This window comes from Scyliorhinus canicula, chromosome 8 (genome assembly GCF_902713615.1).
Source record: "Scyliorhinus canicula chromosome 8, sScyCan1.1, whole genome shotgun sequence".
In the NCBI taxonomy this organism is placed as follows: Eukaryota; Metazoa; Chordata; class Chondrichthyes; order Carcharhiniformes; family Scyliorhinidae; genus Scyliorhinus; species Scyliorhinus canicula.
This window is the reverse complement of record NC_052153.1, coordinates 93264731-93278785: the sequence shown is the minus strand read 5'-3', so window position 1 is coordinate 93278785 and position 14055 is coordinate 93264731. Positions and strand designations below refer to the sequence as shown.

Genomic DNA, 14055 nt, shown 5'->3' with positions numbered 1-14055 from the left:
CGTCGAACACGCTGTGGTACTGCGTGATGATGTCATCAATTTCAGCCTGGACATTTTCATCAGGTGAGGCCGTCGCCTGTGGGGATGACATGGTGTGAACTCGCTGAACCAGGTTCAGGAGTTTGCAGGCCCGAGCACCGAGGAGGGATGCTCTGTCAGGTCCTACGATCTCAAACTGCAGTGTCACTTTAAATGACTTATTGGACACTCCGAGTTGGCATGTGCCACTGCCAGCTATGGCATTGCCATTGTAGTCAAGGAGCTGGCAGGCCGGTGGAAGAATATGTCTAACGCCGATGGTGTCGAGATCGGATTTTGAGATGAGGTTCGCCAATGTGCCGGTGTCCAGTTTGAACCGGATGCGAGCCTTGTTAGCCATGAGGACAGCACAACATTCATTGTCAGGATCCATGCTTAGGATGGGGAGGTGCTTCACTATCTTGGAGAAAGGCAGCGCATGCTTCGTAATGATGCCCACCCGGTATGGGGATTTAAGGCACTCAGCATCAGGATCTGTTGTGCTGTCGGGGTCTGAGTCTGGCATGCCCTGCTGTATTGAATGGATGCTTCTGCACCATGGCTGGGTTCGCTGGATGCTGGGCAGTGGAGCAGATTTGCAGAGGACTGCGTAGTGGCCAAGCTTGCCACACTGTAAACACCGTCGTGATTTTGCCGGACATTGCTGCTTTAAACGGGCGGAGCCACAATTCGGGCACGTCATGACGCCAACGTCAGCGCGTTCCGTGCGCCATCGCGCATGCGCAGTGTGGTCGATTGACGTACGCACCTGCACAATCTGGTCGTCGGTCTCGTCGTTCCCTCGGTCGTGGCGCGCATGCACAGAGGCCCGGGAAAAGCGAGCGAAATGGGCACTCTCGTCGATACTTAGGCCCTGCATTTGTGTGATAGCCTGCACCCGTTCCGCTTCGTGGGAGGCCTGCTTTGCCGTTTCTGCCGCCCTGATGTTGGAGTACCGATTGTTAGCATGTTCGTGGAGAACGCACGTTTCGATGGCGATGGTGAGGGTGAGCTGCTTGACTTTCAGGAGCTGCTGGCGAAGGGAATCGGAGTGGACCCCGAAAACGATCTGATCCCGGATCATGGAATCAGTTGTCGAGTCATAGTTACATGACTGCGCGAGGATGCGGAGATGGGTCAGAAAGGATTGAAAAGGTTCATCCTTTCCCTGAAGCCTCTGCGGGAAAACGTACCGTTCAAAGCTCTCATTCACCTCAATGTTGCAGTGGCTGCCGAACTTCAGCAGGTCTGTTTTAAATTTCGTCTTGTCTTCGCCTTCAGCGAATGTAAGGGAGTTGTAGATCTGGATGGCGTGGTCCCCGGCTGTGGAGAGGAATAGTGCGATCTTCCTGCCGTCCGATGCGGCCTCGAGGTCGCTGGCTTCGAGATTGAGTTGGAACTTCTGTTTGAAGATCTTCCAATTTGCACCGAGGTTGCCGGCGATGCGGAGCTGCGGAGGAGGGTGGACGTTTTCCATGTCACCGGATGGCTGTTTGCTGGTCAACGCTGATTCACTCAAGGTAGGTCCGTCAATTTTCAGCATCACTCACTGGTATCATGATGTGTTGGGCAGGCTGTGTCGATGTGGACTGCACTTGATGCAGTATAGCGAGAGACAGACCTCCAACATTTGATGAGATGCAACACGATTTTATTCAACGCCTTAACTATTATACATGTTCAACTGTGGGTTGACACTATGCTGACTTGACTGAAGACCTATTGCTAGCCTGACCAGACCTTCTAGCTACCGCATGGTGTTTGGACTGACGAGCTCACGACCTCTGACTGCCTCAGAGGCTGGATCCCGAGAGAACAGGAAACCTGGTGCCCTCTGGCTTTATAGTGGTAGTGTCCCGTCTGGTGATTGGTTGCTCTGTTCTGTGTGCTTACAGGTCATCCTGTGTGTCAATCACTGCCTGTCTGCACTCCATTATATACATAGATGTATATTATGACAGGCAGAGGAAAATTAAGGGGTTGGTCCTGGCGGTGAACGGGTGAAGTGATAGAGCTTGGTTGCAATTTTCAGGAGAACTGTAAATGGACAAACAGCAAGCATGTTTATGTCAAGAATCAGTTTACAATGGGAATCAGGGTCCAATAGTGAAGTAGGAACCCGATAGAAATCATGGAAGTACAGAAATTTTGGAAAGTATTCTAAACAGCTGTGCTTATGGGCAGCATGGTAGCACAGTGGTTAGCAGTTGCTTCTCAGCTCCATGGACCCAGGTTCGATTCCTGGCTTGGGTAACCGTGCCTACGTGGGTTTCCTCCGGGTGCTCCAGTTTCCTCCCACAAGTCCCGAAAGACATGCTGTTAGGTGAATTGGGACATTCTGAATTCTCCCTCAGTGTGCCTGAACAGGTGTCGGAGTGTGGCGACTAGGGGATTTTTACAGAAACTTCATTGCAGTGTTAATGTAAGCCAACTTGTGACAATAATAAAGATTATTATTACAAAATGACTGCTTCCGGCATTCCAGAAATGGACCCCAGACCATAACTGCTCCTTCTCCGCATGCTTGTTTTAGGTAGAAATTGAAAATCTTCCTCAATGGCTTTCTGATACTAACCATGAGCATGATCACGGGAATGTGTTAGTAAAACCTACCTTTATGCAATAATAGAGTCTTTGACCTTTGTGATAATTTGGTGCGTATGAACAAGAAGATTAAAATACTTCCTTGGTATGCAAGATTCAGATTTTATTCACATGTGCCAAAGTTAAAGAAATTAAAGTTGGCAATACAAAATGCATTTTGCTATAAAAAGTGACTCAGTAGTATTATTGAAACACCTTAATATTTCAAGAGACTTTTTTCATGTAACCAGTGTCACCTGTACGAATGCAACATTATCTTAAATGAAACAAAACTTAGATCGATGATTTTAGTGAAGCCACAGAGCACAAGGTAATGAGCTTTTAGGCAATGGATCGTGCTTCACTGTGATATTTTTGCATTGTAAAACCTTATCTCTAGTTTTCATCATCATTGCTATGAAACTTGTCCAGCCAAGACCTATAAAAATATTTCTACGATGGAATGTGATGTTTGCCACCAGAATTGCATTGACTGCGATGAAGAACAATGCTATTGGTGTGAAACTGGCTTCTTCCTCTCAGGTAAGAATAGTCCGGATGTGCGACTCTAATACTGATTACAAGCATATATTACTGTGCATAAATTGACATTTTTACCTATGCATGTGCTTATACGTAAGTGTCTTGTCAATGAGAATGATGATATCTTATAAGTAAGTACTGTTAGAACTGCTGAAGACTTTATTAAAAAAGAGGCACAATCACCTCTGGGCTCTTGTACAGATTTATCCTTCACTCACACTTCTTGCTTAGCTGCCTGCAGCTTTTGGCAACAGCACATGCATATATCAACCTCCATTTGTACACCCTTATCTCAGCACTTCTTATAGTTATAAATGATTTGTTCATATCTACATTTAAATATTTTAATGCTCTCCTTATTGTCATCACTTCCTCCACAATTCATAAGCTTCAACTCTTCCAAAACATTTCTATTAGCATTCTGTCCCACCTTGAGTATTGCAAACTGATCACCCATCTGGTTTCCTGCTCCACAACTCGGTAAATTTTAAACTTCATCCATGTAAAAATCCTTACATCCCTTAACTCTACATTATTTCTGCGAGCCCTATATCCTCCCCCAAATGCTTTGCCCTTCAGTTGAAAACAACTTTTGCTACTCCACCACTCACCTCATCCATTTGTCCCACCATTCTTAACAGACAACTGTTGCAGAATTTTCCCTCTGGGAAACAGAAGTCAGGATTGTTTCGACATCCCAAATCTATCCCCCAAGAGAAAACTATTACTGTGATTTGCACAGTGCCCCCTCAATTGACAGGAAGTCAGATTTTCTGTACAATTAAGCAACAGCAGCCAATTAGGCTGCCTTCCAACTTGAGGGAAGCAGCAGGCTGTGATGACAGGAAAGTAATATCGCTGTGGGAAATAGGAGGCAACTGGAAAATTTCAGTCATTTTTCTTTAATTGGACTTAACAGGGCTCCTAATAATTCTAATCAGGTACCCAGTGCTTGGGGGCGGGTAGCCCTGCCTCTACTAAAATGGGTGGCATTTGAAAGGCATTAGAAGAGTGTACACAAGTACTTCTGACCCCTTGTCCAGCTCGGTTCTTACCCCCGATGGGGATTGAAATTCAGTCCCTAAATTTCTGTAGCAGCATCTAGCATGAGATTTAAGACTCCCTCCTCTACCTCAGCACCACTCATCCATACTGTATGTGGACTTTATTCAGGGTGTTCCACCAGTCAGCTACTGAGCAAAAACTGCAGTAAATCCCACGGACCCCCTCAAACACTCACAAAAAGAATTTTTAGTTGCCTTGATTTTACTCTCTGGAATTTCCTTCCTAAATCCCTTTGTCTTTGCAACTCTCTATCCACTTTAAGAATCTTCTCAAATCACATATATTAGTGATCACAGAGGAGTCCACAATGAGAGGTGTGAAGAAATTTTTTTATTGAGCAACTAATTACACAATACACTTCAGGTCCCAGCCAGGACTATTCTGCTCGTCTCTCATCCTGGCTGAACTTTTTATAGCAGATTCCGTTACTCTCCGCTGATGGGCCCTTGTCCCTCAGCGGGGAAGCTCATATTTCATGAGGCTTACTGCGTGGCTAACTGGTCCATCACGGTAGGACTTGTGCAGGTTAAAATATCCCTCTCCCCAAAGTCTAAAGACTCATCTGAGGAAGGTGGAGCAGGAGAGTGTCTGCTCTTCTTCACCCGTGACTGTGCTTCTTGTGCCTGTGGAGTCAGATCAAGAGGCGTATATCTCAATGACGAATGCTGCTTCCTTGCTGACCATTGTGGTGGAACCACCATTGGTGACTGGTCATCAGTTCGTTCACCGTCAGAAACAGCCGATGCCTGGGTTTCCATATTGGAGTCAGAGTCCTCGACCTCCCGCATCTCTGTGCGTACTAAATGAGAGTCGCCTTTGCAGTCGTGCACGATATCCTGTGGGCCTCCAGCCACTTTGAATGAGCATCCACAACAATCAGAAACATGGAGCCTCATCCTGGCCACTGACTACATGGGAGGATGGCTGAAGAGGCGCAGCAGGTGGGATTTCTGCAGCTCCTGGTAAATGTCCAGGGCCAGTCGCTCTATCTCTGCAAAGAGGCCTGGCCACCAGACATAACTGTGGTCAAGCATTTTCATTTTTGATACGCCCGAATGCCCGTTATTGATGGCGCAGTATGAAGTCCTGATCTTTGTTTGGGACCATGACACGCGTCCCCCACAAAAAGATGCCATCTTCAATGCTGAACTCCGCTATCTTGGTGGAAAAGACCTTTAACTCATTGGGTAGTTTCCAATTTTGACCCCCATATAGCACTATAGGGTGGACTTTGGACAATAAAGGATCTGTTTACCTCAGCTCACGTATTTGGGCTGCCGTGACATGCAACACATCCATGAAGTTCAATATGGCTACCGATTTGTCGGCTTTGGAGGGAATCGGTGGTCTCGCCAGCAGCGGATGTTTACTTCAAAGCATCTGCGTTCATGATCTGCATGCCCGCTCGGTGCTCAAGTGTGTACTTGTACACGGCCAATAAGAGGGCCCATCTCTGGATTCTGGCCGACATTATAGGTGGGATAGCCTTGTCCACTAAGAGTCCAAGCATCGGTTTGTGGTCCTTCAATATCATAAAGCGATGTCACTAATGGAACTTTTCAACTTTGCAAACTACGGCCAATTCTTTCTCAATTTATGCATAGTTTTGCTCTGTCGCAGCCAGGCAAATGCAATCGGCTGCTGTCTACCATCATCTATGCTGTGCCAATGCCGTATGTTGAGGCATCGCATGTGGTTTGGCAGGATTGTAGAGCATCAGCAGGCTAGATGAAGTCAGTTGCCGTTTTACTTGACCGACCACCTCTTCCTGTGGTGCTCCACGCACATACCTTGTTTTTTTTTTTAAGCGGCACCTGCAAGGGGGCTAGCATGGTCACAATTCATTCACGAATCTGAGAAACGAACACAGCTTGGTTGTATTCTACGGCATGTGAGCTTGTTGAATTGCGCCTACCTTTTCTTCTACTGTGTGTAGATCATCCCAATATATACGGTAGCCCAAGTAGATGACCTCCTTGGAATGGAAAACACACTTCTCCCTTTTGAGGCAGATGCCCGTCTCTGAAAAGTGGCAGAGCACTTTGTCAAATTACTTACGTGTTTTTGCTCCATCTTACCTGTAACCACAATGTCATCCAAATAAATTGCCCCATGTTGCACTGGAAAATGGAGCAAGCTGATGACAGTCCGAAAGGCAGTCAAGCATACTGATACAACATACTGTGGGTATTTATTGTCATATATTGTCTGGACTCGAGGTCCAGTTGGAGGTATGCGTGGCACATTTCAAGTTTTGTAAACTAATGACCTCCAGCCAATTTTGAATACTAATATTTGATCGGCAGCATTGTTCAATCTGGAGGCCCTATTCACTGCCAATTTAAAATCACCACAAAGTTAAGAGTTTTGTCCATTTTAAGGACGGGAACTACCGGTGCTACCCCTTTGGCGAATTTAACCGGCCTGATAATCCCAAGGTCCTCTAGTCACCCAAACTTTGTTTCAACCTTGGCTAGTAGCACAGAGGGGATTGGGCGGGCCCAAAACTATTTAGGCTGTGCCTCAGGGTCTACATGAACTTTAGTCATGACTCCCTTAATTGTCCCAAACCGGCTTGGAGGATTTTGGGGTATTTCCCCAATACCTCATCGAGGCTTCTGGAGCCCATCTGAAAAATTCACTGCCAATCAAGACAAAGGCGTTGCAGTCAGTCGAGGCCTAGAAAACTAGGGCCATTTCCTTTAACTACAATCAACCGCAGCCTCAAAGACTGCTGCCCGTAGAGCACTGGGGCCATGGTGGACTCCGCTATGGCAAGTGGTTCTTCCGTGTATGTGGCCAGTCATGCATCAGTATCTGTAAGTTCAATAGTTTTACCCCTGACTTAATTGTATCAAATGTTTGTTTGCCAGTGACCGAATCTGTGGCTCCCATGTTCAATTCCGTTTCAAGAACGTGACCGTTTACCTGGACAGTGATTGAAATGGGGCAACGTTGGGTGCGGCGATGCAGTTCAGCTGCAGGCATTCATCATCGGGCTGTTCCAAGAGAAAAGAGCGGGATTTGCTTGGACACCTGCATGGGGTGGGACAACAGGTTTCTTGGCTACCCTGCCATTTCCGCTCCCTGTGCCTTCTCTGCCCGTACGTTCCATATTGTCTGGGATCGCCCAGTCCGCTTTCGAGGGACCTGCCTTGCCTGGCTGACTTTGCCTAGATCATCGGACCTGACCTTGGCAGTGTTCAGTCTAGGGTGGCGTTCTGGGGGTTCAATGCTAGGAGGGGGCGCAGCCCACACTCTGCATTTTCATCCCTTGGAGTTCCTGCATTTCCATCTCTGCACTTTCTCTCTCAACTGAGATTTCTGCGGCTTTCTTCAGTTCTACCAATGGCTTGGCCAGTAACTTCCATTGGGCTGTCTTATTGTTTATGCCTTGGATCAATTGGTCCCGTGGCATCTCGGGAAGAGAAGGGCCAAAATCACAAAATTCAGCTAATTTCCTCAAACGAGTTAAGAACTCGGTAACAGACTCCTTTGGCATCCTCTCAGTGTTGAAATCCGTTGCAGGATGATCAACAGCTTGGGATCACAATGGTTTGCCATTAGCACGACCAGTTCTTCGAATGATTTGGGAGTCCAGGGCTGTGGGGTACATTAGGCTTTTTATGATGCTGGATGTGGGGGCTTCACAGGCATTACTGGCTGTCGCTCATCGCCGTTTATAGCCCTGAAAAGCCCTGAAATAGAAGCACATATGCTCTGAGTATTACGTCCGATCTTCTAGATTTGCACCGAACATATCTAGTCTCCCAAAGAGCGGGGCATTTTGAAATCAGTGCATCCTTATTCCAGTAGTACGAGCAGAGATTACCGTTGATCCAGCAGTTAGCAGTGCTTTAACCCATGTTGCCAATTTAGTGACCACAGAGGCGTCCACAACAAGAGATGTAAAGAAACTTGTTTTCATTATTAAGCAACTATTTACACAATACACTCCCAGCCAGGACTACTCTGCTTGGCTCCCATTCAGGCCGAGCTCTTGTTGACAGAGTCCATTATTCTGCTGATGGGCTCCCACCGCTCAACGGGGAAGCTCATATTCCATGATGCTTACGGGGAGGCTAATTGGTTCGTCCCCGTAGGACTTGTACAGGTAATAACATTTGGTCAAACATCTACTGCTAACCCCTTCTAATGTTCCTACCTGCCTTGCCCTCCTCCTTCTACCTATTTATGAAGCACCTTAGGGTTTTTTTATATGAAAAGCAATATGTTTATATGAATTGGTGATTCTAACTGTTCTAAAGAAAAGCATTTCGCTTTTTTCTCCAGTTGTAACCTCTGTGAACTTGACTAGGAAAATCCGTTCATTGCTCCATTTTATTCTGCCTTTGTGAACAACAATGACATGACTGTCATGTTCATTGCTTTCTGGATATCCATAAATGCTTTAATTGTAGGGTGAACGCGAGTAATGTTTTTCCATCCCTTAACTGGGAAATCAGTGGAAACCTTAGGAAAATATAAAAATGCTATTTATGCCATTTCCCTAGCTTTTCTTTTTTTCTTATACATTTATAGTACCCAATTCATTTTTTCCAATTAAGGGTCAATTTAGCATGGCCAATCCACCTAGCCTGCACATCTTTGGGTTGTGGGGATGAAACCCATGCCAACACGGGGAGAATGTGCAAACTCCACATGGACAGTGACCCAGAGCCGGGATTGAACCTGGGACCTCGGCGCCGTGAGGCAGCAGTGCTAACCACTGTGCCACCGTGCTGTCCTTTCCCTAGCTTTTCTGTTGAAGTTATAGTAGGAGATTGGGGAATTTGTGAAAATTCTATCCCTCCTTGTCTTAATTCAAAATTGTTTTATTAGAATCATCTGAACATTCAAATTGAAACAATTCTATGAAAAATGTTGTCTATGTTTGCTTATTCAAATTGATTAGCAGTGTGGAATAATTTACTATTTTTCAAGCAAAAAGCAACTTTGAACTATGAATTGAACTAACAGTGTTATACTGCTGACATTAAAAAAAATATTTTACAATCCTCAATTCCTAATAATTTGGATTTAAATCTATTCTGTAGATTAAATACATTTGAAAATTCTTCCTTTCAAAACCCAAGATCATATTTTTATCTTTCAGAGATTGAATGTGTAGATACTTGCCTAGGTGGTTACTATGGTAATGAAGATAGTGCGGTTTGTGATCTTTGTCATTCCACCTGCGATACATGCCATGGTCCCAGCTTTGAAGATTGTGATTCCTGTAAAAACGATCAAATATTTCAAGATGGAATGTGTATCCTGAATTCTTCAGTACCTTGCAAGGAAGGAAACCACTGGAATGGTGAATCACGCTTACAACAATTGAAGTGTTAAATGCACATTTCTGTTTGGGTGTATAATATTAAACATTGGCAAGGAAATAAATTAGACCTAGATGTAAATTCTAGTTTTAGCTTGTGAGGCGTAAGTAATACTTGCTGAAGTAAAAATGACTGGATGGGAAGGGAGGAAGAACAAGGGTCCACAACCAATTTTAATTATAGAATATTACACCTGAATAAATGTTAGGTGGAAACTTGTACTAAACAACCTGTGATCATTGATCATTGTCAGGATAATCTTGCTCTAAACCAAAAATATCCTTGTTGATGAGCTATTGTTATATGAATATGGTGCACTGCTGGCAGAGGAATGCAACAAAAATGCAACAAATATCATCCAGGAGAGTCTACAAATACAGAAGTCCCACAGCCCCACCCAATGTTCTTTCTCTGTTGCTTCTGTAAGAATGAGTACCAACAGCCCTCTGAGCATTGCCTGAAATATCCATTCTCCATTGGTGATTATAGACAGTGATTGTCATCAGGACACATAATGGTGAATAACATCAAGTTTCAGATGATCCCATGGGCCGTAGTTGACAATTATGCTGTTGTCAAGTATTTGTTTAATAAGAAATAGGAGCAGGATTAGGCCATTCAGCTCCTTGAGCCAGCTTCACCATTCAGTATAATTATGGCTGATCTCCTCCCAGTCACTGCTGGGGTTCCGCCCGGATCCTAACATGGGACATGGTATAGTGGGTAAGTCTGCTAATACTTAAATGTATGATATTGGGGTGCCCGACCTTTTCATGGCCGCCGGCACTACCAGCCCCTGTCCTACCAGCATGATAGTGTGAGACACTTATTTTTACTACATTTTGGAAAATATGAAGAGAAAAGCTGGCTGTAGGCACATGATTTTCTCACCTGGTCCCACATGGAGAATTTTGCTGCAATTGTCTAATAATGATCATGAAACCATTGTCGATTGTCGCAAAAAGAACCCATCTGGTTCACTACTGTCCTTACTTGTGACTCCATATCCATAGCAATGTGGTTAACTCTTTAATTCCCTCTTAAATGGCCTTAGTAAGCTTCTCAGGGCAATTAGGGATGCCCATATCCCATGAATGAATAGAAACAGAGTCAAGGGCCCATGCACAGAAGTCCTCCCAGGCAATGTGGCAATAACATTGCAGTCCAGCAGAACATCTGTCCTGTGTATGCCGTTTTGTCATGTAGCTAAACTAAATTACAATGAGAAAGCACTGCCTCATCTCACTGTGCTAACAATTGCTCTAACTTCTATTCAGTTGAAGAAAAATCTTGCTTCCCCTGCAGTGATTTGTGCAAGGCATGCACAGGCGAGGGATGGAATGAATGCATCAGCTGTCATTCAGGTACAGAATTTTGCATTTTGCTGCAAACAACCTATCTTATCAGTAAGCTCTCAGCTCCTTTCTTTTACAGCCACACATAAAGCTAAATTCTTGTCACTTTATAAACAGTAAATGTTGCCATTTGTTCTTATATTTTTGTTGGCTTATCTAATGATTGGGCAATGGAACACTTTCCAGTTTTGCTACCTCCTGTCAACAATAAGCATTGCCAGGTCAAGTTTCCTTTATCACTGCAACGTATCTTAATCCTGACCACAGATGCACATTTCTAATTATGACTTTACCGTTTGCCACACCAGTAATCTTTATGGCCTGTGTGAGGGAAACAACCAACTTGGTGTCAATTTGCAGTGTATTTGGAGAGTTTTGTGCTTTCTCATTCCCACTAGGAGCTAACCTAGTCAAGTAATACACATTGCGTGGGAGCCTTGCAGCCGTCAGTGAGATAGAAATATGGGTCCAACACATTGGACTAGATAAAATGTAGCTATCCAAATAATAATGTTTCATTTGGTTTCTCAAAAAGAAAACAACATAAAATTGTTTAAAATAAAAGCGAAATACTGAGGGCGCTGGAAATATGAAATAAAATATAAAATTGTTTGCCACGTTAGAAAAGGTGGTATAGTGGACACTATAGTAAAAGTAAGTAGTCCCAGATGACCATAAGCTGCTTTCCCCTTTGAGGGAGAGAGCTGACTAGTGATGATTTAACCTGAGGATCACCACACCTCAGACGAGGAGAAAGATTGAGAAGGCACAGCCTTCATGGATAACCTCAGCTGGTACAGGAATTGAACACATGCTGTTGGCCTTACTTTGCTTCGCACACCAGATGTCCAGCCAACTGAGCTATACTGGCCCCCGGGCACCGTAAACTTCTGTTAAATAACACAAAATAAAAATGCACCTTTTACTAATTGTTTTAAAGTCAATTCAAAGAACATTTGTGAGGGAATTGGGATTTCCCTATTTCAAAGGTTTTAATCTTACTGTTCTATTCAGGCTAAGCCACTGACGGAGGGAAATCTCTCTCTCTCCATGATATTGAAAAGCTCTCACTCGGTGGAGATGACTCTTCCGGGCCTCAAACAGTTAAACAGGATTCAGTTACATTTTGGTGGAAGATTTCCCGGAAAGGTTGCTCAAAACTAATCCTCTTAATTTTTCAGCGTGGATCCTGTCATTCAAGACATCCTAAATGAGCATCTGGGACCTAAAACTTACCCAATGTAACCATACACAGTGAAGTCAGCTTTAAAGTTGATTCATGGACAGAATATTTGGCGGGGTATTTCTTATAGTCAAATGAATAAGAAAAAACATCGATCAATTTTGAAAGACAGACTGTTAAAAAGACCAAGTAAAGCCACAAAGTAGCAAAACAGGCTGCATATCAGGTTGATACAGATAGAAATAACAAGGTATAAAACAGGGACAGATTTATGCAGCAAACTCCATCCTGGGACTCCCAGCCCCATCCCGTGATTCCCAGCCCCACCCTGAGACTCCAAGCCCCACCCTGAGACTCCCAGCCCCATTCCGTGACTTCCAGCCTCTAACAAAACAGGCAGTTTGACAGAGCAGTGACTTCACCCGTAGCAAGTCCGAATGAGAGTGTTTGCCCAAAAATGGCAAGCATATCATTAATGCCAATTAGCACTGATTTCCATCTCATTAGCAAGACTGACATTGAATGTAACAGCTTCCCGGGGACTAACCGGTTCCCCAGCGAGAAATCACGCGGGTGTTGCTCAGTTCTCCTTTTTAAAAACATGAAGCTGTTGCTATGGCTGATGAGGGGATCTGAGGAGGTGAGTAGCAATTTGCACTTTCAGACATGCAGCTCGAGGGCACTGGTGGGGACCATTCAGGGGATTGGGCTTCGTCAGGGAGCTGAAGCGTTGGGTGTCACCCCTGGGCTGGGGGGGGGGGGGGGGGGGGGAGGAGGGGCTTTTTGTCTGTGAGGTCTTCAAGTCAGGTCTAAATATAGTGGAGATGCATAACAGGGGCAACTTCAGCTGCTGCTTGCCTTTCCTCCAAAAACCTCCAGGACAAAACCCGGTTCCTGGTTATATGCTGAAGGTCACTTTAACTCCCTTTGACTGTGAACAGTCTCTAGCTTCACAGCTGAAGACTATTGCTAATAAGGAATTGGCCTTATTAGTTATGTGAGCGCTTCCCAGTTGCAGCTTGTGTTTGCTACTTGCTCCTGCTGGTGGCTGAAAATGCCTGGAGGCTGCAGTTGCTGTTTCCTTACTTTTCTGTAGTTGGAAAGAAGGACATTTTTTTCAAAGATACCTGGGTCCTAGCACACTCAGGGGGATGTATGAGTCCAGAGGCCATCCAGTTTGAAGCAAGAAAATGTTGCGGCACCGGGTGCGTGTTATTAATCCAAACGGATCACCTGATGACTCATTGATACATAGATACATAGAAGATAGGAGTTGGAGGAGGCATTTTGGCCCTTCGAGCCTGCTCCGCCATTCATCACGATCATGGCTGCTCATCCAACTCAATAGCCTAATCCTGCTTTCTCCCCATAGCCTTTGATCCCATTCTCCCCAGCCGCCTCCATTGAAGAAATGTTTTTGCAGATTACAGATGCTTTTATTGCTGACGTGGTGAGTGCTGCATGTAACTGGCATGTCACCATGGGCCAAACATGCTGGAAGTCAAGGATGTACAACTGCACCTTGAGCGCCAGTGGAATATGTAGATCCCAGGATTTGGTTCTGGTGAGATTGGGCCCTGTGTGAGCGTCTGCACAACTGCTGCTCCTGGACAGAGAATAGCATGGATACATGGAACAAGTCACGCATTGAAGGAAAGATAATTTCTATGACAAAGTTCTGGACATATCGTGTGTTTGTTTTTTTGTGAAAATGAGCTGATAGAGCTTTGCATTGATACCAATATTGAACAGTGATGTTTCCTTGTTGTTTAACGGTTAGTGTGATATGTGGAATGGTACGTAGTTGATTTTCAAATCTTTGTTACTGTTGACAATTTAATATACAAAATATTCTCATGTACAATCCCGTGGGTACACATGCTATTTCTCAGACAATGGTTATTGCATCGCATTTCAATCAAACTTTGAAGTCTGAACAGTGTGCCTGAACTCCAGAAGCGTTAGCACC

At 44.7% G+C, this 14055-nt stretch overlaps 1 protein-coding gene across 1 annotated transcript in view; it reads left to right on the top strand.

Moving 5' to 3' along the window:
* Positions 1 to 14055, top strand: part of LOC119970392 (proprotein convertase subtilisin/kexin type 5-like) — a 520270-nt gene that overhangs the window by 455912 nt on the left and 50303 nt on the right. Inside the window, 3 exon segments of the mRNA XM_038804933.1 lie at positions 3002 to 3144; positions 9326 to 9529; positions 10826 to 10912. Of these exon segments, the coding sequence (XP_038660861.1) occupies positions 3002 to 3144; positions 9326 to 9529; positions 10826 to 10912 (434 nt within the window).